At 38.7% G+C, this 25,082-nt stretch overlaps 1 protein-coding gene across 1 annotated transcript in view; it reads right to left on the reverse strand.

Annotated features, from left to right (window-relative positions):
• Window positions 1-25,082, reverse strand: part of DCAF5 (DDB1 and CUL4 associated factor 5) — a 160,486-nt gene that overhangs the window by 91,834 nt on the left and 43,570 nt on the right. Inside the window, exons 2-5 of the mRNA XM_007942316.2 lie at window positions 17,686-17,829; window positions 15,715-15,751; window positions 14,725-14,864; window positions 12,387-12,516 (exon numbers count right to left, since the gene is read on the reverse strand). Coding sequence (XP_007940507.1) covers window positions 12,387-12,516; window positions 14,725-14,864; window positions 15,715-15,751; window positions 17,686-17,829 — 451 coding nt within the window. The remainder of the gene's footprint in view (window positions 1-12,386; window positions 12,517-14,724; window positions 14,865-15,714; window positions 15,752-17,685; window positions 17,830-25,082) is intronic.

Here is a 25,082-nt window from a genome sequence, read left to right on the forward strand (position 1 = left end):
GTAACTATGGGGAGTAAGTGGGAGGGGAGCTGTTGCATTGTGGTAAACTGTGGTCAATGACATGAGACAAAGTATATGTGAACTCCTGTATGGAAAGTGAATTTGCTCTGTAAATCTTCACCCAAATCATGATAAAAAAGAAAGAAAGAAAGAAAGTTGGTTAATGAAAAAGGAAGACAGAAGATCTGATACATTTGAACTGTGTCTTTGGTGAAGAATACCGAATATACCGTGAGCTGCCTAAGGAATGAACAAGTCTTAGGAAAAATAAAAAAAAGAATGCCACTTAGAAGCTGGATGCTAAAAGTCAGACTCACTTACTCTGGACACATCATCAGGAAAGACCACTTGCTGGAAAAGGACACCATGTTTGCTAAATTAGAAGGCCAATGAGAACGAGGGAAACTTCGTTAGGTGGAATGACACAATAGCTACAACAATGAACTCAAATACATCAACAATCATGAAGAAGGCACAGGACCAGGCAACATTTTGTTCTGTTGTACATAAGGTCACCATGAGTTGGAGCCAACTCAATGGCAACTAACAACAACAACGCCAAAGGCCAAAAGCAAGAAACCAGTTAGGGAACCAGTGCCGTCAGTACCTTATGGAAAGAGTGATAAAGGCCTGAAATGGGCCATAGGCATTAAGAACTGGAAAAAGTATCCAGCCACGAAACACAGAGCAAGTCTAGGGAGGGAAACACAGAAGAGTCAAATTGAACTCTGGGATTTCAACCTGGATGATTGTAAGAATGATGACGATAGTAACAAAAACAAAGAAGTTAAAAACAATACAGTTTGGGAGAAAAAACAAGCTTTGTATTAAGGGTTTCAAAGGAGGAAGCCTTTTCATGCATATTGTATATGAATATAGTGAAGATGGGTAGAGGAAAGAGAGTAGCTAACCAAAATGCATGTCACCTGACCACTAATCATTACGACATCTAAATAATCCCCAGCTTTTTTGCTGCAGTTTCCATAATACCATCTAAACTTCTGGGTCTTCTGATTTTCTTCTCTCTCCTTCTCTTGTCCCCTTCCACCTCCACCTCCCACCAAGGCAGCACCTTAAGGAGCTGATGATGTTGCTACAATTAGTGGAGTTATAGTAAAGAAGGTAAATACCCACTGTGGTAGTCAAGTTTGTGTGTCAACTTCGCTAGGCCTGGTTGAGTGGCTGGGCGGCTGCATGCAGTATTCCCCATGAGACTGTAATCAACTCCATGGTGGAATCTACTGTGAGCAGCTCAGTAGCTGCCTTAGGGATGTGGCCTGCTTCCTGTATATAAGCAGAAGCCTTGGGGAACTGTCTCTAGCTTATGGCATACTTGGACCCTGCATGTGTGGTTATTCAGCAGCCTGCCATGCTCTGCCATGCTCTGCCGACCTTGTGACTTACAATAGACTTGAATTAACGGCCTGCCGTGTGGTTTGGTAACACTGAAACTATGCCATTTTATTTGTCGACCTTGGGCTTGTTAGCCTCAGCAGCCAGTAGCTGCCAGAATAAAGAGATGCCTCCAGCTTCAGTGAGCCAGGAGCAAGAGGCAGAGCTGAGGCTCAAGATCGAGGGGCTTTCACCCAGCCCCTAGAGCCTGGCACTTTGAACCTGGACTTTGCACCCAGCCCCTAGAGCCTGGCACTTTGAACCTGAACATAAAGCCCTCAAATTCTGAGAGAATAAACTCCTATTTGTTAAAGGCATCCTATTTATAGGAGGTCTGGTAGCATAATGCCTAAGGCACTTGACTGCTAACCAGAAGGCTGGCAGTTCAAACCCACCAGCCACTCCTCAGAAGGAAGGTTGGGCATCTACTTCCGTAGTGATACTGCCTCAGAAACTCAAGGAGCGGTTGCTATGAGTCGGGACCGACTTGATGGCACATAACAACAGCATTTATGGTATATTGTATATTCTTGTCAGAGTGGCACTACATAACCAGAACACTCACTGCAGGAGAGTAGTGACCTTGGATTCCTTTTTACTTAATTATTTGAAGATAGAACAAAAAATGCACTAATTCTAAGTATAAACCAAACCAAACCCACTGCCATCAAGTCAATTCCGACTCACAACAACCCCCATTGAGTTTCCAAGACTGTAAATCTTTATGAAAGTAGATCGCCTCCTGTTCTTCCCACAGACCAGCAGATGGGTTTGAACCACTGACCTTCTGGCAGTAGCCAAACATCTTACCCACTAAGCCACCAGAGCTCCTTAATTCTAAGTATATAGCTCAAAAAAGTTTTATTTAAGCTAGCATCCAAATTAAGATATAAAACTCCAGAAGTTTTCCTCATGGCTTCTTTGTCAATACCCTATTCCAGAGGTAACCACTATTCTGACTTGTATAACCTACCCCTTCTTGAACATCATATAAACGGAATTGTACTAGCTTCTTTCATTCAATATTATGATTATGAGATTCATCTATGCCAATGTGGTATCTGTAGTAATTCACTCTTTTTTTTATGTTTACGTAATATTCTATTGTACATTCCACAGATTATTCCTCCATTCTCCTTTGACAGATATTTGGGTTGTATCCAACTTTCAGCTATTTTGAAAAATCTGCTATGAACATTATTATACATGCCTTTGACAGAAATATGGGCTCAAATTTCTCTTAGATATACCTAATAGTGAGATTGCTCAGTCATGGAGTCATATACTTAGCTTTAGCAGTTCCTAAAAAAAAGTTTCCCAAGTGTTTGTACCAATTTATACTCATCTAAAATGTGTAAGAGTTCCAATTGCTCCACATCTCTGTCAACATGTGGCACTGTCAGTCTTTAACTGTAACTATTCCGAGAGAATAATAATAACTCATTGTGGTTTTAATTTGCACTTCACTGATGAGTAATGAAGCTGAATACCTTTCAAATGCTTATTGGCTATTTGGAGTCTTCTTTTGTAAAGCACCTGTTCAATATTTTTGCCAATTTTAAAAACTGAGTTGGTTTTTCTTACCGATGTGTAGATTTTTAAGCATACATTCTAGGTATGAACCCTTATGTAACATATATATTATGAGTAATTTTTCCCAAACAGTGGCTTATCTTTGGCATATTTTTTTAACTCGATGTTTTTGATGAATAAAAGTACTTCATTTTAATAAAGCCCATTTTATCTTTTTTTTTCTTTCATATATAGTGCTTTCTGTGTCCTGTTTAAAAAATTTGAGAAATCTTTGTCTATCCTGATAGACTTACATTCCAAGAGGAAGGAGGCCAAGACCAAACGAGCTTCATCTTTATATTTTCAACAAACATAAGAGTATGAGTGCTTTTTCCAACCTTCGAGGTTAAACCCCTGGGTTCTATATTCTCATATGAACAATCCTCAAACACAATGTGGCAGAAATTGCCTGGCTTGTTCAGAAGACAAGGAGTTACGCTTAATTTGGCCTTACAGAAGTAGTATTGGCACAGGTCCTATAGCGCAAACACTTAAACTAGAGGCCCACGAAGCCAGGTGAGGGTCTTAGAGCAATTTTCTTCTGATAATAGAAATTTGCACTTACTCCATTTTCAGATAGGTAATTTACACAACACATTAAAGCACTATCTTGTACAGCGACTCTTTACAGAAATTCCTGGCTTGACCCAGTTTTACTACTGAGTGGGAAAGAATCATTCTCTTTATTATCCTTGTCAAAGCAAGACACTGTTACCTGTCACAGAACTAACAGTTCCTGACAGAAAGTGATGAGATTAGAATAGAGATAGTGAGTGAGTGAGGAGACAGATAAAACATGCAATGAAAAGGGTAAGACAAGTAGAGTGACAGCAGAGGAAACTGTTTTTCCTGAACTTTCTAGATGTCAGAAGATTTTAGTTCTGAAAGTGTTCAGAAGACACTGCAATAGTCCAAGCAACACATAACTGGGATGTTGGCAGTGACAGTTGTAAGTCACTTCTACTCAAGGTTCCCCACTCTATGACCCACTCACCACTACTAAAAATCCCTAAAGCAACCTTCCAAACTCCAAAACCTACAGGCCAGACAAATAATGTAAATAAGGGAAGCACACCTAGAATAAGACATCAAGAAGTGGGCGACCCTTCATACACTGTAAAGATTTAAAGGGGAAGCCATAACTCAGCTCCAAGTGACTGCTGCCACATGAGAATAAAGGGCCATGATCTTTTGACTTTTTTGAGAGAAGTTAGAAATCAGTGTTTTTCTGTGTATTTTTTGAAACTTTATTATATCATAGGCTAAACAAAATATCTCTATGGGCTGTATGTGGCCTATGGGAAATTATCTTAGAAATTTGCTCCAGGAAAAATAAGTGTTATATATTTACAGTGACTGAGGGTGCAGCCTTTTCGAATGTTTACAAGCGGTAGCCATTTTGGATATTTAAAGTGACCAAGGGTGCAGCCATTTTGAATGTTTACAAGCAATGGCCATTTGGATATTTAAAGTGATGAGGGTGCAGCCATTTTGAATCTTTACAAGTGACAACCATTTTGGATTTTAAAGTGGCAGCATTCTCATTCAGATTCTAAGGACCTAAGAATAGGCTCTGTTTGCCAAGGTCATCAGGGATATATGAGAGGTTGCCAACAGGAAAAGAGACAGGTGGTAAGTGTATAAGTGCTGTCAACTAGTGAATAGAGGAACATAGCACAGTACCCTGCCTCCATACATAACATACAAAGAAAACAAAAATCATGGGCAAGTCACTCCAACAGACAGCCTTGGAGAAAACAGGGCATCAAAGTCCACACAAAGAAGTCAGATAAAGCAGGAGAAACAAGGGATCAGGATACAGACCCAAAACACATCCCTGAGGATGATGCAGCATTGGAACTCCCTGATAAGGAATTCAAAAGAATTATATTTAGGTATCTTCAACAAATTAAGAGACAGATCAAGGAAAACAGAGAAAACCCTAGAACAATTTCAAAAGACAATACAAGAACAAAATGACAAAATAAATGAAAAATTAGAAATGATACAAAATCTACATGTAGAAATACAGAAGATTAATACTAAATTTTCAGAAATAGATAAGACACTGAATGGGCAAAGGAGCAGAATTGAATCAATGGAACACAGAATTAGGGAGATTAAGGCAAATACCTGAACACTACTTTGGAAAGGGATCAATCAGAAAAAAGAACAAAACAAAATGAAGAAAGCCTAAGGTTCATGTGGGATACCATCAAAAGAAATAACTTACATGTAACTGGAATTCCAGAACAGGAAGAGACAAATAAAACCACAGAGAAAATTGTCGAAGATTTGTTGGAAGAGAATTTTCCTGCTTTGATGAAAGATGAGAAGATATCCATTCAAGAAGTCCAAAGAACCCCAAACAGGATAGACCCCAAAAGAAAATCACCGAGACATATCACCAAACTCACCAAAACCAAAGACAAAGAAATCATGAGAGCAGCAAGGGAAAAATGAAAAGTTACCTACAAGGGGCAATCAAGAAGACCAAGCTTGGATTTCTCAGCAGAAACCATGCAGGCGAGAAGACAATGGGATGGTATATATAAAACCCTGAAAGAGAAAAATGTCCAACCAAAAACGTATACAGCAAAATTGTCCCTCAAATATGATGGTGAAATTAAGACACTTCCAGATAAGCAGAAATTAAGCAAATTTGTTAAAACTAGAACAACCTTACAAGAGATACTGAAGGGAGCCCTTTGGACAGAGAAGCAACAGCCAACAACAACTGATCATTAGCACACATGATGATATAACCCAGAAACCAACCCAGCTATGGAAGTATCTAAAGTAAATAAGCCTACAAGACTGTAAAGAGGGAACCAGAGACATCAATTGACAAATGAGGACAACTACAAACCAAAAAGAGGGAAAAAAAAAAAAAACGTGTAGTTACATAACTTCTAAATGGTAGGGAAGTCAAGACAACTACAAGATAGAACAGACTTCTAAACTTGGGAAGAAAACTATAAATCACAGGGTAACCTCAAAGAAAAATGATGAACTTTCACATTAAAATAAAAAAGAGGACCAGCACAAATATTTAGCAAATACTAAAACAATAGCAATGAAGGAAGTAATAACATGATCCATAAACAAAACGAGCTCAGCACAGAAAATTATATGGAACATAGAAATCGACACCACGAGACAGTACATAACAAAAATGGCAGCAACAAATTAATAATGTAGAGTCTGCAAAACACCGCATAATATGGATGAACTTGGAGGACATTATGCTGAGTGAAATAAGTCAATCACAGAAGGACAAATACAGTATTAGGTCGTTGTTGTGGAGGGTCAAGGAAAGGTTTACATATGGAGGGAAATTTTCTTTGTTGGTTGCCAGGGGTGGGAGGCATTGACCCACGTCACTTTAGTTTTGTGTATTTCACTGTATATAAATTATATTTCAATAAAATGCATTTTTAAAAAAAAGAAAAGTAAGTGGTATATGTAGGTCTCCAAGCTTAAAAGGGTCAAGAAACCAAGAAAGCCAGTATGTAGACAGGGACTGCACCAGAAAGCCATGAAAAGGGTGCAACTTTTAAAGCCACAAAGCCTAAAAGACTGTCTCTAGAGTGGGGTAGTTCTGTATCAGAGAAATCTGTGAGAAGAATCCTAAAAAATGTTTTATTACAAGGAAGTACAGCTGGAGGTACAATATATATATATAATAACAACGTATTTCACCTCTCGATGCCTTGACTTATCTATCACTAAATTAGGAATAATAGAATCTACTTCATAGAATTGTTATAAGGATTAAATAAGGTCATTCATATAAATTGTCAAGTATTAGCACAACCCCTGGCACATAATACTCACTGCTGTAGATTTCTATCTGACTCATAGCGACCCCTCCTTGGGTTTCCGAGGCAATATCACTACGGAAGTAGATTGCCCAATCTTCCTTCCAAGGAGTGACTGGTGGGTTTGAACCACCAGCCTTCTGGTTAGCAGTCAAATGCCTTAGGCACTACACCACCAGAGCTCCTGGTACATAATAAGTGCTTAATAAATGTTAGCTACTATTATTATTATTATTATTATTATGAGGCACTGAGTTAAATTAAGGAACTCTGGTAGTGTAATGCCGAAGGCATTTGACTGCTAACCAGAAGGTTGGCAATTCAAACCCATCAGCCATTCTGTGGAAGGAAAATGAGGCAATCTACTTCCATAAAGACTTACCGCATCAGAAACCCAATGGGGGTAACTATGAGTCAGTATTGACTCGATGGCAGTGGATTTGGGGGTTTTTTGGTTTGAGAGGTGAAGTAACTGCTCATGATCATACGGTTATTAAGTATACTGTCTGGATTTGCCCCTAAGGAGACACCTCCCCTTACGTGGCTGGGCTACTTTCTTAATCTGCACAATGAGGAAGTCAGATCAGATGATAACTAAAGTCCCTGCTAGGACTGGCATTCTATGGTACCAGCCAGCTAATTAATTTAAATAATTAGCTTATTTAAAGGCAGCAGTGGGTCCAACTTGACAGCACTGAGTTTGGTTTTGATTTGGTTTAGTGGGTCAAAATTGTCCAAGCTGGAGGTGAACCTGCTCACATACCTACATGCAACCAAACTAAACTACAAAAGTACAGTTTAGGTTTGGGACAGGCCTATCCACTCAAGTATGAAATAATCCATAGGTTATGCCAGAAAGTAAAAGAGGCTCAGTTTTCCAAAGAGATTACTGTATTTCTAGATGGCCAGTAACTCATCTGAATAGGCCCTGTAATTAACCCCCACTTATAAACTGGAAATCACTGATATGCCCGGCAAGGAGCCACAACAGACTTTAAACATAAAATCTCCAGTGTACAGAGCAACTGTTATCCTTTTGGGACCATGGGTCTCTATGAGAATCTGCTAAAAGCTTTCTCCTCTACCAAGAAAACACTCTACATGTGTTCCCTCTCAGATATATAAGCACACAATTTTAACTGCAATTATACACACACACACACACACATATGCACACATTTATATGCAAATGAACCCACTGCCATAGAGTTGATTCCAACTCCTAGAGATTCACTGCCCCATAATATTTCCAAAGCTGTAAGTCTTCATGAAAGCAGACTGCCTCATCTTTCTCCCACAGAGCAGCTGGTGGGTTTGAACTGCCAGGCTTTTGGTTAGCAGCTTTAACCATTATGCCACCAGAGCTCCTATTATTAGGGGTTCACAAATCCCCTAAAATCTCTCCCTAGACTCTAAGGATCTTTGCAATAGATCTATCTTGTTGCAGGCTTATCCTCCCAAGGGATTCAAAATTGTCCCAAGATCTGGGTCGGAGTTTCTAGGCAGCTGTGCTCGGGAGATAAATCATCTATTACGTCTCAGCACAATGCATCCTGCACAGAAAAGACAAAGGGCTCTCGCTCCCTCCCCGCCACAAATGTATACTGAGGGTATCTGAATAAAAAGATCTTCAATTTAACCTCAAAACACTAGTGGATGTGAATTGCAGAATAGCAACCCAACCTCATTTGATGCCTCTTTTCTGCCTCATGCTCAGAAAAACCTCACAGAATCTTAGAAGAGGTAAAAGAAACCAGGTAAAGCTATCCTAGTCCCCATGGTACTGTGCATTCCAAGAAAGAAATCAGTCAAAGTTACCAATTAGTCTTAACAGATGCTTTTTCTCCCACATGGGCTTTGAAAATGACAGGTTACTAAAGGAACCATATTACCTCACTCATAATTAAGGAAGAAATCAAAACAAGAAGATACTATTTTTCCCCTGTATTAGCAAAAGGTTAAGTGTTGGTGAGGGTCTAGAGAAACAGGTTCTCCTACACACAGTTGGTAGGTTTGTAAATCAGGGCAGGTTTTTTGGAGGGCAATTTGACAATTTTTTTATCAAAAATTTAAATACATATATAAATTCAGCAGCAATTCCCTACAGATATTTTTTGCAAAAGTCAGCCGAGATAGATGTGCAACCAGCATTAATTCATCATTGTTTACAATGGCCAAAAAATGGAAACAAGAAATTCTGGTTGCTGGGTACACTGTATAAATGGAATACCATACAGCCATTTAAAAAAATGAGCTTTTGGCAAGGATGTGGAGAAACTGGAACACTGGTATATTGCTGTTGGGAATGCCAAATGGTACAGCCATGGTGAAAACTGCCATGGCAGTTCCTAAAAAAGTTAAATACAGAATTACATATAATTCAGCAATTCCACTCCTAGCTACTGTGGTACAGTGAATTACTTGGTATGGCTCTTCTAGCCATGGTCTTTGGGACTCTCACCAGATTACTGGGGAGAGCTATGTAAATGGGAGGTGCTCTGTGGCCTACAAGGGGATTGGATAACTTGTCAGTAATGTAAATAAGATACATGGCATCCTTGTGACAGTCAGACCATGGAAATAAGGTGTATGGAACCCTAAAGTGGGGATCAGTCAGTTTTGTCATTTCACTAGGCTTAAAATAAGCCCTCCCAGAGGTGGAAAAGGGGATCTCACAGCCATCAAGAAAGAGAAACTGAGGATGAAGTGTGTCCTTGGACCCGAGATCCCTGTGGTAAGATACTGGCAGAGAGATGGCAGCAGCAGAACTGAGACCAGCATGAGACAGAGCAGGGGGCTGGCTGGCCCTCGAGGGAGAAAGCTGACTGCCATGGAGCAGAAGCCTTGCTGGTGGAGTAGGATGCATCTAGGCCCCCTATCCACAGAGCTAAAAGAGCTTTGTAACACTTGCCCGAGCAGGACACAGGCCAGGCCGAGAGGCACATGGCTTAGAGAGGCTGTCCTGATCAAAGAATTGTATCCTGAGCACGTTCCTGAACCTGAATTGTAATTTGTTACTTCCCTAATAAATCCCACAATCATCAGCATTGTCTGTGAGTTCTGTGTGGCCAGTGCAATGAATTATTAAACCCAGCAGAGAAGTAGTGAGTGTTGTGGGAGGGATGGTTAGTGTCAGAATTGGTAAAAAAAGGTTGGAGGGTGTTGGCATGTCTGACTTCTGCCTCAGAGGAATCAGCCTTGGACTGCTGATAGAGATTTTTCTCTCCCCTTCATGAAGTTAGAGGAGGTCAGAGGATCCCGCCCGCATGCCCATTTTGCAGGTATACACCCAAAATAACTGAAAGCAGCAACTCAAAGACACACATGTACATAAAAGTGCAGCATTATTCGCAATAGTTAAAAGGCAGAAGCAACCTAACAGCCCATCAGCAGAATGGATCAACAAAATGTGGTGCATACATACAACAGAGTATTATTCAGCTATAAAGTGAAATTAAGTCCAAATACCTGCCATCTCTCACATGGTTGAACCTTAAAAATATTATGCTAAGTGAAATAAATCAGAAACAAAGAATGAAATATAGGATAATTCCATGTTCATGAAATATGTAAAACAGGCAAATCCATCAAAACAAACAGTGATTATCAGGGGTCAGGGAAAGGAATCAATGGAGACTAGAAGAAAAAAAGAATGAACCTTATCTGTAAGTGCTGATATGAAAAGATCTCCAAGACATATTATTAATTGAAAAAGAGGTTGTAGACAGTGTGTATTATTACGTGGTTTCTTTAATATATATTTTTTAAAGGATACATCTATATGCTAGTATGCCCATTAAATTATGTTCTGGAATGATATATAACAAACTGTTCATTGGTTTCCTTTGTAGAGAATGAGTAGAGACTGAGAAGGAGAAGACCCACAGTGACACATAAATAATTAAACATGTATAACAGAGATAATCTAGAGATGGGATTATGGGAAAATTTTGTTTTATTTATACTTTTCTGTACAAAAGCCCTAAACCTAGTAAATGTTATTATAAAAAAATACAGAAACAATTATCCCTTGGAATATTTTAAAAAGAAAGAAACCATGTTTAGTGAAGAGACAAGTAGAAAGAGGAACAGGGCCTAATTACAATGCACAGTAAGAAATTGGTAGAGGCAATTAGGGGTGAATGAGGAGAATTAAAACACACATACCCCTCTCCTCTCAACATCCTGCTGAAAACACAAATTACTCAAGGTTTCCACTGAGGATGAATAGGTTGATGTCCCACTCCACTTGCCAGCTATTCATCACAATAATTAAGTATGGGAGATGGCAGGTTGGGAGGAGATGGTTAGCATAGTTATTCCAAATCCTGACTTTTGTAATATAGGTAAACCAGGACTGTTGTACCTACAGAGCCTAAAGTGGTAGAGAATGCTACAGCTGAACACAGGAGACATACTCCTGGCAGAAGTCTCTCTCAGCACACAGTGCAAAGGCACAACAGGGGTCCTGCACACATTTCAACAGCATAGAAAAGCAAGAGCCAGGTACATATGTGCAATAGAGAGGGCAGGAAAAATCTCTGTTGCCCCACGGAGCCCTGCTCAACACCAGGGGTACCCCTCTGGGCAACAAAGATCTGCTGTAATAGCACCAACCCCCCTGCCTGCCCCATGGAGAGAATTGGCTAGGTTTGAAAATCATCAAAGAAGATAATCCTCTTTACTTAACTGCCCCTTTCATCTGAGGCCCATGAAATAAATCATAACCTGGATTACTTTCTGTGATATTTTTCTGCAATATTGTTTTACAAAGTGGGAAATTACCCCCAACATAGAATCCCGAGAGGAGCTAGCATTGTATGTAAGTCTAAAAGTAAGGCCAGCTGCATATATAGGTGCTAAACAAAGTGGTCTCTTACTCATGGGATTCAAGAAACATAAAAAAACCTTCTACTCTTCCCCTCTATCCACATTTTCTTAATGATGCCTGAAATTCCATTAATGATTCAAACCACCATTTCAGGATTGTCCTCAGTGTACTCCTTCAATAAAAGAAAAAAACAGAAATGGAAATGCATTAGGTCCCTAGCACCATAATACAGTGGTTCTTAACCTCTTGTTGTCTTCACTGATCCTTTTAAGTAAAAGGAAACAAACACCTTCCTCAGAAAAATGCACTTATATGAATACATGATAGAACTTCCAAATAATGTTTGGCGTTTGCGTTCTCCTGAAGGCCATCTAGGTACCCTCTCCAGGCTGGGTTACAAGCCTCTGGCTCAGCATCAATGAGTCTGACAGATCTCTTGCTCCTGGACAAGAGCTGCTGTGCATCTGGAGCACAGTGGGCCTAAAGAAGGTATGCAGTACTGAAGGGAAGTACTTACTACTTCATCAATTTGCTTAGAATTCAGATCACAATTTACAATTTCTCCTTAGCGAGGAATGTGGATTTCTCACACTGTCTGCCTCTGAAAACATGGCTCCCCTGGCTTCCGAGACATTGGCACCTGTCAGGATATGCCCGACTGAGACTAGACTGACTGCCAAACAGGTCTCACAACACTTGTGGGCTGATCACATTATCAGAGATACGAGGCAGAGAAAAGTTTTAACACCTTATGAATAAAGGTGGCTCACCTCTGAGGTTTTCGAATATCCCAGAGTCCCACTCCTTCCTTTGAATTGGCTGTGGCCAATAGCCGGGGCTCCACAGGGTTAAACATGACACTGTGAAAGGCTGATGGATAGTTGGCCAGGCAGAAGGGCTCTATGAAAAGAGAAATAATGATCAGTTCATTCCAGTGCCAGGCAGACAAGCAAGAGTGTGAAAGTAAGTAGGAACATAGCCTTTAACAACCACTCCAATGGGCCAGAACCCCAAAGTAGCATATCATCCCAGTCATCCTTACTCACAAGGTCCTCACAAGTCCGTGTATACAATTTTTGCACAAAGAAAGTCTGAAAACAGCAGTTTAAAAACATTTAATAAAATTTTAAACTATAATATACAAAAGTATACACAACATCTATTTAGATGTTGTGATAAAACAAAATGGGCACTATAATTGGGAAGATAAGCTGTTTTATACTAACTGAATTTCTTATCAGCTGAAAAAATCTACTACCAATTACTAATAGGATCATTATACCTTTAATTTAAATGTATTGTTTTTAGAAATTAGAAGTTTTAAAACTACACACAGATTTTATGAAACATATTGCAAAACAATAGTGTAGTTTTCCCCTCTGGTTCATAACGCTTCCTAAATTGAAAAGGGGTACAAGTGAAGAAAATTGCCTCAAACTAGAATTTTATGATTTCATTCCCAGTACTGGAATACTGAAAAAATAAAAAAATAAACCTAACCTATGAACTTCTCTTCATTCCACCAGCTCCTTACCAACTTCAACTAGATGCAACACACTGCCATCAAGTCGGACCCAACTCATAGTGACCCCTCCTTGGGTTTCCGAGGCAGTATCACTATTGAAGTAGATTGCCCAACCTTCCTTCAGAGGAGTGGCTGGTGGGTTGGAACCGCCAGCCTTCCGGTTAGCAGTCAAGTGCCTTAGGCACTATCTAATAGCAGGCACTAAATGAAGAAGGAATCACTCCCCTCCCTGGAAAAGCATACCCCTGTGGAACCCGTTAGATGTACAGGCAGAAAGCCCTTCCCAGTCTATGATTTCCAATGATGCAGTGCTGAACAAGCCCCCAGGCGGTAACGGGCTCAGTCATCTCAGCCATCAGACAGTTCAAAAAGAATGCCACCTCCCAAGCACACAGTGACTCAACCACAGCTGCTGCTTGACACTGCCTTGCCTGCCTGATCCTAAGAACAGATTCTCTTATAATCCGAACCTCAGTGATGAGCAGAGCCCAGCATATTAAATGGTTAGAATACAGAATAATAAAAAGATCCAGCCCACAGTAAGAGAGGACACAATGCAGGCAGGACAGTAAATGTATGTGCACAGGTATGATCATTACAAAGCTGTGCCAAGGGGGCCGGATAGCAGTGGCACTGAGGGTGGTGCTGGAAGAAAGGGCCTTGGAAAACAGGCAGTTAGAGGGAAAAATTTCTCTGCAGGATGAGATGCATTTCCTGAAGAATGAAATCCAATAGATCAAGTTTTTCCTTTTTTCCTGCAGAGACTCAAAGAGCACTTCTGGAGGAGGAACTCACACAGATAATCCCCCTTGACCAGAGCATATGTGCCATCACAGCAAGGTAAGGTTCTCTGGTTCTTTCGGCCAAATAACAAGCCTGAAACAAGGATGCAAGAAAAGTACCTAACAGTTGATAAACAACCAAGAAGATGTGTGTGTCAGCATCACCCACAGTACTGGCCTTGGTGGCTATTTTCGACAATGAAGCACCACATCAACTGCTCCACTGGGGCCACTAGACATCAAGGTACTAATAGGGTTCTAGAGATTCGCAAGTGGCTGGAGGGCGGCTGGCCTCACTGCTGATACTTAGGGGTAGAATGGAACCTCCAGAGGCACACATCTGTGCCCCCCTGTAACAGTTTCACATTTTCTCTCCCAGATCACTTAGGTCACAAATCGGATCTGCACCTTATGACCTAAGTGATGTGACAAATGTGAAGCTGTCACTTGGGGGCATAGATGTGTGTCTCTGGAGGTTCCATTCTACCCCTAAGTAGTCAGCAGTGAGACCAGCCATAATGTTTAATTAAGTTTGTAGCTTTTGTCATGCTTCCTCACCCACCCTTACATGCCTGCAAGTGCAAATCCTTTTTTTACTGCATCTTTTAAAGTGCTTACTGTTCTCCCTGCAATCGAGAGCACTACAACATCTTGCATGAGATGTAAACGCCTCCCCACTTCGAAATGATCTTACTCCATCAATAAACTTTTCTTATTTCTAAAATAAATACATTGGATCTGCAATGAACTTGACATCAAATTTTCAACCAAATCCAACAGCCTTTTACACTGTGAACCTACCTCCATGAGGAGACTCTCGGATGTCCCAGATGAGAACTCGGCCATCATCTGAAGAGCTGGCAAAAATGTTGTCATTCACTGGGCTCACAGACAAGCCATATACTGCATCTTCATGGGCAAACACATCCAGGGTCTCACTGCTGAGAGATAGAGAACAAGAGAGAGGCACACAGGCACATGTATGCACACAAAGTGCAGAGTCCACCCCTCTGGTATCCAGGGTAGAGTTCTCCTTAATTTTTATGAGAAAATCAATCTAGCTAAACTTGAAGATTATGATAGCATGTATTGGCCTTTTTCTAAAATGCAGGTGGATCAACTATTAAAAAGACTTTTGCAGATTTCATAAGTTTGCTTTTTACATTAAATAAAGCATATTTGAAAGTGACTCGATAGATGAGTTTCATGTTTTCACTTATTACAGGATGTGTTTGTATGCAGATTTGGGAACGATGTTTGATTTCTAAAAAGCAACCAACCAAACCAAACTCACTGCCGTCAAGTCGGATCCTACTCATAGCGACCCCTCCTTAGGTTTCTGAGGCAGTATCACTATGGAAGTAGATTGCCCAACCTTGAAATTACTTAGCACCTCTATGCCTCAGTTTCCTTATCTGTATTAGAGATCACAACAGTTCTCCTCATAAAATTATTGAGGATTAAATGGAGTCATCCATACAAAGCACTCAGAACACTACTCAGGACATAATAAGAACTCAGTAAATAGTAGCTATTATTAAGTATTATGTTCCTTTCCCTTCTAATGTCTCTCTTTAAACTTTCACCTGAAAACTATGATTTCATACCAACTTTGCAAATATAAATCTTTTTAAATCAAAACCTTATTTCAAAATTATTTTTCAGAAAAGGACAACTGATTTCACATTATTTTCTTTAAGAAATAAAAACTACTTGGGCATAAAGAGATATTTGCTTCTCTTCACGTGAAAAACAGAGTCAATCACCTTCACAAATCAACAATATATTTACCTTTCAACATCATGGAGGATAACTTGCTCATCATTTCCTATCAAGGGAAAAAAAACAGACCTTTGATCATTCCTGCAAGATGTTCCCTTATCCATGTTACAGTTTACTTTTTTTAAGTTTTCAGGGAAAAAAATATGAAGTATGTCAATATTAATACAAATTAGGAGAGTTAACTAGGAAAAATTTATTAAAATAATGTATGAAGACAGTCGTTATTATACAAAACTTTAAAAAACTTAGTAGCAACTAGGTTAATATAACAGCAGCTCCAAAATGTATTACCCAGCAGATGATTTCCTCAGTGGCCACTGAGGAAATGGTAAATGAATATGGACAAGTCAACTTACTCCATCAAGTCAGTGGGGTTTTTTCCAGGGCTTCAAACCAGTTTGAACCAGTCCCATCATGGCTGACAATGTGAAACCAGAACAGACCTGAATTTTAAAACTCTGGGTGCTCTAGAATGATAACTGGAACTGGAAAAATTATGTATTGAAACCCTGGAATGGGAAACTTGGGAGAAGTGTAGTGAGTCCTTTCAGGATCCTGATGCATGACACTAGATTATTGCCAGGACTGTGGAGAGTGACACACATTCAAAATGGTGTGGTTGGCTTCCATCTTTAAGCAGGGCATTGCTGTTTCAGTGCACCACTGTTTCTGACTCTATTCAAATCTGACAGGCAAGAAATCTGGTTGTTATGCAATGTGTATACTCCCCTTGTTTTCTAAGAGGAAGGTTAAATTTCTAGCAGGACTTTGACCTGTAATTTTTCCTGTTCTGGTTATTGTTCTGATTTATGAAAATTTTAAAAATTCTAGTCTGTTCCAGTTTTGCTTCCTTGGCCATGACTGAACCAGGAAGAACTGGTTCAAAGCCCTGCTTTTTTTTTGTTGTTTTGTTTGTTTTTACAAAATACTCATTAACGGTGAGACCGGAAATAAGCTTTCGAGCTTTTTCTATGCTGCACTTTTTAATCTGTAAAATAAGAATAATAATTGCACCTTTTAGAACAGGGCTGAGTACTTAATAAGGCCCCAATAAACGTTACCTACTGTTCCTATCCTCATCATCATTTCCTCCTGAAGATCTCTCTTTTTAAGGGTTTAAATTCATGTTTTTAGTTCTTTCTTTTTTCCTTTAAGTTAGTATTTTTTCAAATACTAATTTTCAAATATTTATTTTGTTGTTGTTGAGAATATACATAGCAAAACATATACCAATTCAACAGTTGCTACCATGTACAATTCAGTGACGTTGATTACATTCTTGGAGTTTTGCAACCATTCTCACTCTCCTTTTCCAAGTTGTTCTTCCTCCATTAACGTCATCTCACACCCCACCTAAACTTTGTGCCTAAATTTGCTATTGTCAATCTGATCCCATATAGATAGATCTTAAAGGAGCATAATTCTCAAGGCAGATATTCTGTCTGTACTATAAGCTAAACCACTGTTTGGTTTTAAGACTACTTCCAGAGATATTTTTCATTTAAAGTTTAAAGATTGTCTCCAGGCAGTAATTTCAGGGGTTCATCTAGCCTCCAAGGCTCTAGGAAGTCTGGAGACCATGAGAATTTTAAATTCTGTTCAGCATTTTCCTCCCTCCTTAAAATCTCTTGCAACATTGAAATTTGATAATTGTGTGATTCTAAATGATGGGGAAGTTTTTACCCACAATTTTTTTTTCTCTTGCATTTTTCTCTTTATTCTATTAAATGGTCCCCAAACACTACGTTCATGATGTGTAGTCCTGATTTCAAATTTTTTTATAGCCAAAAAATAAAAACCTGAATATGAAAAAGAAGGAAAACTACCCTAATTTATGTGTCTAAACTGTTACAATGCAGAGAAGACAAGCTATGGGAAATCATAGCTCAATGAGATAAAGAAAAATGAGTGATCCTAACTCTTTCTCTAAAATTCTAGCCACAGTGGATTTCCCAGGGTAGAAATTTCCCTTCCTCTCACCTCCAGAGAATACTTTGGTGTTCCCACTGTTGAAAGCCAGGCAGAAAATGTTGGAATGATGCTCTCCTTTCAGTTGTATGGGCTTGACTCTGGAGTGGATGGCTTGTTCCATGTGCCATAGCAGAACCCGGCGATCGTCTCCACCTGGAGAGGGGAGTAAGAATCCAGGGTTAAAAGAACTGACATTTCAAGGCTGACACTTGGTTTTGCCAGCCTTGAATCTCATCCTTGCCAAAACTGTACCTCTCCAACCCAAAGAGGTTCTGACAGGGTATCTAAACCTAGGACTCTTCCCCTTAATGGTAGCCACTTGACCAGGAGGCCACACAAGTATTTGCTCCCTGGAATTCAAATCTTCAACAGACATATACAGAAATGGAAAGAGGTAAGCACTAATGTTAGAGCTCTCCTAAAGCCACCCCGTTCCTATCTTTCCAGAGGTCCAGTTGTTTAATACTTCTTCACTTGCTACCTAGAATCTTTCCACTAAAGTCCTTTATTCTGCCTCAGTAAACCTGAGTTGGTTTCTATTATTTGCAACCAAAAAATTCTAAAGTAATATTTCTAGGATACTAGCTTTCAAAGCACTCTCCTTGATGTAATCTTATTGACTTTGGGACACTGCACAAATGACAACTAGAAAGTCGTCTGGTTCTCATGGCAGTAGGACTTAGACAGAACCTGGCTCTTGTGAAGCTACCCCTTGCTCTTCCCGCTGCCTAACTCTCAACAGTCTGAACTAAGTGAACAATATTACACTGTGTACGTCAGCTCCTAGAAAATACACATTCTCCAAATTCTTTATACTTGCATTTAGATTAAAAATGGCTAAAAGGATGAACACCAGACTGTTAACCATGGTTAGTGCTTCCAGGAAATGAGGTTAGATGAGAGAGGTAGAACAGATTGGGAGGGGAATACTTTTACTTTATACATTTGACTTTTTTTTTTTTTTTTAAATAACAAGCCTATATTATATTTCTTTTCTAATAAAAATTTAAGTTAAAATAGCAACAAACAGTCAGCAAACCATAGCATGGTATTGGCAAAAGAACAGACAAATAGATCAATTAAACAGAATAGAGATCCCAAGAATAGACTCACAGAAATATAGTCAACTGATCTTTGACAAAGAAGCAAAGGCAATTCAATAGAGACAGTATAGTCTTTTCAACAAATAGTACTGAAACAATGGGACATCACATGCAAAAGAATTAATCTAGACACAAAACCTTACACCTTTCACAAAAATTAACTTAGTTATCTAGTGCTGTTACAACAAATACCACAAGCAGATGGCTTTAACAAACAGAAATTTATTTTCTCACAGTTTAGGAGTCTAGAAGTCTGAATTCAGGGTGCCAGCTTTAGGGGAAGGCTTTTTCCTCTGTTGGCTCTGGGGGAAGGTCCTTGTTTCTTCAGCTCCTATTTCTTGGTTCCTTGGAGATCATGTGGCTGGGCATCAATCTTCTTCCATCTCTGCTCCTAGCTTGCTTGTTTAATCTCTTTTTATCTCAAGAGACTGACTCAAGATACACCCTACACTAATCTTGCCTCATTGGCATAACAAATAAGGCCCATTCCCAAAGGGAATTATAATTAAAGGCATAGAAATTAGGATTTACAATGCATATTTTTTGGGGACACAATTCAATCCATAACAGTAAATGAAATGGGATCACAGTCTTAAATGTTAAAACACAAAGCCATACAATTTTCAGAAAATCTAGGTGACCTTGGATTTAGGAATCCATTTAAAAAAAAATTATAAATTGTATTTTGTTAAAATTTAAAACTTTTGTTCTGCGAAACACACTTTTAAGAGAATAAATACTTGCAAAACTTATCTGATAAAACACTTATAACCAAGATGCACAAAAAATTCTTCAAACAATACGAAAACAAAAACCCAATTGAAAAATGTGCAAAAGATCTGAACAGAGGACTTCTAGTAAGATGACAGAACAGGCAAACAAGCTACACAGACTCTCTTCAACAAAGAAAAGAGAAACCAGCTGACACAGATACAGGAGATCATCCTGGAGCCCTGAGCTTTGAAAGGAAGGATACAGAAGTGGATTAAAAACCAACAGGTAGAAGAACCACCAGCCACTCCTTGGAAAGAAGATTGGGCAATCTACTTTCATAGTAATACCACCTGGGAGGTGACAATGAGTCCAATCTGACTCGATGGCAGTGAGTTTGGTTTGACCACAAGAACCTGAATGAAAACAGCGAATAAGAAGACAAATAGACTGTCAGCTATCCTGATGGCACGGACAGCCTGAATATTTCAAAGTGGTGTTAGGACCTGAGAATTAACCTCAAAATCGGCCCTGCTCGCCAAGGGCTCTAAGGACAACCATGCTGGTGGCTGATGACTAAAAAGGGAAACAGAAAAGAAGGAGACAAACTGAGCTGTGGACTTCTGGCTGTTCGAAGGGCACAGCCACTCTGCATGTTTACAAGTGGCAGCCATTTTGGATATTTAAAGCGACAGCATTCTCATTCAGACTTCAAGGATCTAAGAATAGGCTCCACTTACTTGCCAAGGGCAGCACAGACATATGCGAGGCTGACGACTGCAAAGGAGACAGGTGGTGACTGCTTAAGTGCTGCCAACTAATAAATAAAGAAGTGAAGTACCCTGGTTACTCAGATAACATCCAAGCAAAACAAAGAAAATGAAAATCTTGGGCTAATCACTCCAATATACAATGAGCAATTAAATATAAACACAAAAACGTCACAATGTCTTGAGCACAACAGACCACCACAGTTCACACAAAGAAGCAAGATAAAGCAGGAGAAACAAGGGACCAGGATACAGACCCAAAACACATCCTTGAGGAAGATGCAGCATTGGTACTCCCTGATAGGGAATGCAAAAGAATTATATTTAGGTACCTTCAATGGATTGAGAGACAGATCAAGGAAAACACTAACAAAGTTGAGGAAACCACAGAGAAAACCCTAGAACAATTCTGGAAGACAATACAAGAACTAAATGAAAAATTAGAAATGATACAAAATCTACACACAGAAATCCAAAAGATTAATACTAAATTTTCAGAAACTGCTAACAGAATTAATGGATAAAGGAGTAGAATTGAATTAGTGGAAGACAGAATTAATGAGATTGAAGGCAAATGCCTCAATACTTCTTTGGAAAGAAGTCAAACAGAAAAAACATCAAAACAAAATGAACAAGCCTAAGGTTCATGTGGGATACCATCAAAAGGAATAACCTACATGTAATCAGAATTCCAGAACAGGAAGAGACAAATAAAAGCACAGAGAAAATTGTCCAAGATAAGTTGGAAGAGAATTTCCCTAATATGATGAAAGATGAGAATATATCCATTCAAAAAGCCCAACGAAGCCCAAACAGGATAGACCACAAAAGAAAATCACTAAGACATATCATCAAACTCACCAAATACAAAGACAAATAAAGAATCTTAAAAGCAGGATAGGAAAAACGAAAAGTTACCTACAAAGGGCAACCAATAAGACTCAGTGCTGATTTCTCAGCAGAAAATAAGCAGGTGAGAAAGCAATGGGATGGTACATAGAAAACCCTGAAAGAGAAAAGTTTCCAACCACGAGTTACATACCCAGCAAAAGTGTCCCTCAAATATGATGGTGAAATAAGGACATTTCCAGATAAGCAGAAATTAAGGGAATTTGTTAAAGCCAGATTAACCTTACAAGAGATGCTAAAGGGAGTTCTTTGGACAGAGAACCAACGTCAGCAAACAATAATTGACCATTAACACACATGATGACATAACCTAAAAACCAATTCAGTTATGGAAGTATCTAAAGTAAATAAGATTACAAGATTGTAAACAGGGAACCAGGGACATCAATTGACAAATGAGGGCAACTACAAACCAAAAAGAGGGAGAAAACTGTATAGTTACAGAACTTCTAAAAGGTGAGGAACTCAAGACAATCACAAGATAGAATGGACTGTTCTAAACTTGGGAAGAAAACTATAAATCACAGGGTAACCTCAAAAAAAAAAAAAAAAGATAAACCTTCATATCAAAATAAAAAAGAGGACCAGCACAAATATTTAGCAAATACTAAAACAACAGCAATGGAAGAAGTGATAACACAATTCATAAAAACGCGTTCAGCACAGAAAATTACATGGAACAAAGAAATCAGTAACACCATGGAAAAAACACATAACAAAATGACAGCAACAAATTCATACTTGTCAAAAATTACACTGAACGTCAATTGATGAAAGGCATAATCAAAAGAGAGAGAATTGCAGAACTGATAAGAAAATATAATCTATCAATATAGTGTCTACAAGAGACACACCTTAGAGACAAAGACAAAAAGAGACTAAAAATCAAAGGTTGGAAAAAGATATATCAAGAAAATGGCAACCAAAAAAGAACAGGAGTGGCAATATTAATTTCTGATAAAATTGACTTTAAGTCAAAAACCACCATAAGAGACCAGGAAAGACATTATATAATGATCAAAGGATCGGCTGAACAAGAGGACAAAACTATAATAACTATCTATGCACCCAACAGAGAGCCCCAAAATACATAAATCAGACATGAACAGAACTGAAAAGACAAATAGATGACTCCACAGTTATAGCAAGTATTTTAATACACCACTTTCAATGAATCATAGAACAAATGGAAAGAAACTCAACAAAGATGCAGAGAACTAAACAATACAATCCATCGACTTGAACTTATAAACAGCTACAGAGCACTTCACCCAACAACAGCACAATATACGTCCTTTTCCAGTGCACATGGAACATTCTCCAGGATAGACCATATGTTAGCCACAAAGCAAGCATTAATAAATTTAAAAACACTAAAATGCAAAGCATCTTCTTAGATCACAATGCTATAAAATTAGAAATCAACAACAGGAAGATCAATGGAAAAAGAGCAAACACATGGAAACTGAACAATACCCTCCTTGAAAATGACTGGGTAATAGAAGAAATAAAAACCAAACTTAAAATATTCCTTGAATAAATGAGAATGAAAACACAACATACCAAAATCTTTGTGACATAGCAAAAACAGTAATCAGAGGAAAATTTAAGGCAATAAATGAACACGTCAAAAAAGAAGAGCCAAAATAAACACCTTAACCCAAATCTCCAACAACTAGAAAAAGAGCAGCCCAAAAAAAGCCTACAGCCAACAGCAGAAAAGAAATAATAAAGATTTGAGAAGAAATAAATGAAACAGAAAATAGAAAGACAATAAAAAAATCAACAAGACTAGAAGTTGGTTTTTAGAAAAGATTAATAAAATTGACAAACCACTGAAAAATTTCACAAAGGAAAAGAGGGAGAGAATACAAATAACATGAATAAGAGATGAATTGGGCGACGTGACAACAGAACAAACAGAAACTAAAAGGATAATTTCAGGATACTATGAAGCACTATACTCCAACAAATTTTAAAATCTACAAGAAATGGACAGATTTCTACAAACATACTACTTACCTAAACTAACACAGACTGATGTGGAAAAGTTGAACAGAACCATAACAAAACAAGAAACGGAAATGGTCATTAAAAAAATTACCAACAAAAAATAGCCCTGGCCCAGATGGTTTCACTGGAGAACTCTATCAAATGTTCAGAGAAGAACTGAGACAAATCCAGTTCTATTCCAGGCCATAAAAAAGGATAGAATCCTCTCAAATTCATTTTATAAAGCAAGCATAATCTTGATACCAAAACTAGACAAAGACATCACTAAAAAGGAAAACTATAGACCAATATGCCTCATGAATATAGATGCAAAAATCTTCAACAAAATCCTAACCAATACTTTAACAACAAAACCAAAAAAACAAAACTCACTGCTGTCCAGTTGGATCCAACTCATAGGGACCCCTCCTTGGATTTCTGAGGCAGTATCACTACAGGTAGATTGCCCAACCTTCTTTCCAAGGTGTGGTTGGTGGGTTTGAACAGCCAGCCTTCTGGTTAGCCGTCAAATGCCATAGGCACTATGCCACCAGAGCTCCTACTTTAACCACATTATGGTAATAATACATTATGACCAAGTAGGGTTCATACCAGGTACGTAAGGATGGTTCAACTTTAGAAAAACAATCAACGCCATACATCACATAAATAAAACAAAGAACCACATGACCTTATCAATCAGTGCAGAAAAGGCATTTGATAAAATCCAACATCTACTCCTGATACCACCAGCCACTCCTCAGAAGGAAGGTTGGACAATATAGTTCCGTAGTGATACCTTCTCGGAAACCCAAGGAGGGGTCGCTATGAGTCAGCGGTCGCTATGAGTCAGGGGTCGCTATGAGTCAGGGGTCGCTATGAGACAGCACATAACAACAACTCCTGATAAGAACTCTCAGCAAAATAGGAATAGAAGAGACATTCCTCAACATAATAAAGGGCATATATGCAAAAGCAACAGCCAACACTATTCTCGATGGAGAGAGACCGAAACCATTCCCCTTGCAAACAGGAATCAGACAAGGATATCCTGCATTATCACTTCTACTCAACATTGTACTGGAAGTCCTAGCCAGGGCCATAAGGCAAGAAATGGAAATCAAAGGCATCCAAATTGGTAAAGAAGAAGTCAAACTATCCCTATTTGATGATGATATGATCCTATACATAGAAAACCCAAGAGATTCAGCACAAAAAAAAAAAAAAAAAAAACCTATTGGAACTAATTGAGAGATTTAGCATAGTGGCAAGATACAAGATCAACATACAAAAATCAGCTGGATTCCTCTATACCAGCAAAGAGATGGCTGAAAAGGAAATAAGGAAATCTATACCATTTACAATAACTACCAAAAAAATAAAATACTTGGGAATAAATCTTTCCAGGGACACAAAAGACCTGTACAAAGACAACTACAAAACACTACTTCAAGAAACCATAAGAAATCTACATAAATGTAAGACCATACCACGCTCATGGATAGGAAGAATGAACATTTTGAAAATGTCAATACCACCCAAAGCAATCTACACATTCAATGCAATCCTAATCCAGATCCCATCAACATTCTTTAAGGATATGGAAAAACCAGAAGGAGATATTGCATGGTTTAAAATCAGGAAGGGAGTACATCAGGGTTGTATCCTTTCACCAGACTTATTCAATCTGTATGCTGAACAAATAATCCAAGATGTAGGACTATATAAAGAAGATTGTGGCATCAGGATTACAGGAAGACTCATTAACATCCTGTCATACCCAGATGACAAAACTTTGCTTGCTGAAAGTGAGGACACCTTGAAGCACTTACTGATGAAGATTAAAGATGACAGTCTGCAGTATGGATTACATCTCAACATAAAGAAAATGAAAATCCTCCCTACTAGACCAATAAGCAGC

This window comes from Orycteropus afer, unplaced genomic scaffold, assembly GCF_000298275.1.
Source record: "Orycteropus afer afer isolate SDZICR_OR568_19922 unplaced genomic scaffold, OryAfe1.0 scaffold00088, whole genome shotgun sequence".
NCBI classification, from domain to species: domain Eukaryota; kingdom Metazoa; phylum Chordata; class Mammalia; order Tubulidentata; family Orycteropodidae; genus Orycteropus; species Orycteropus afer.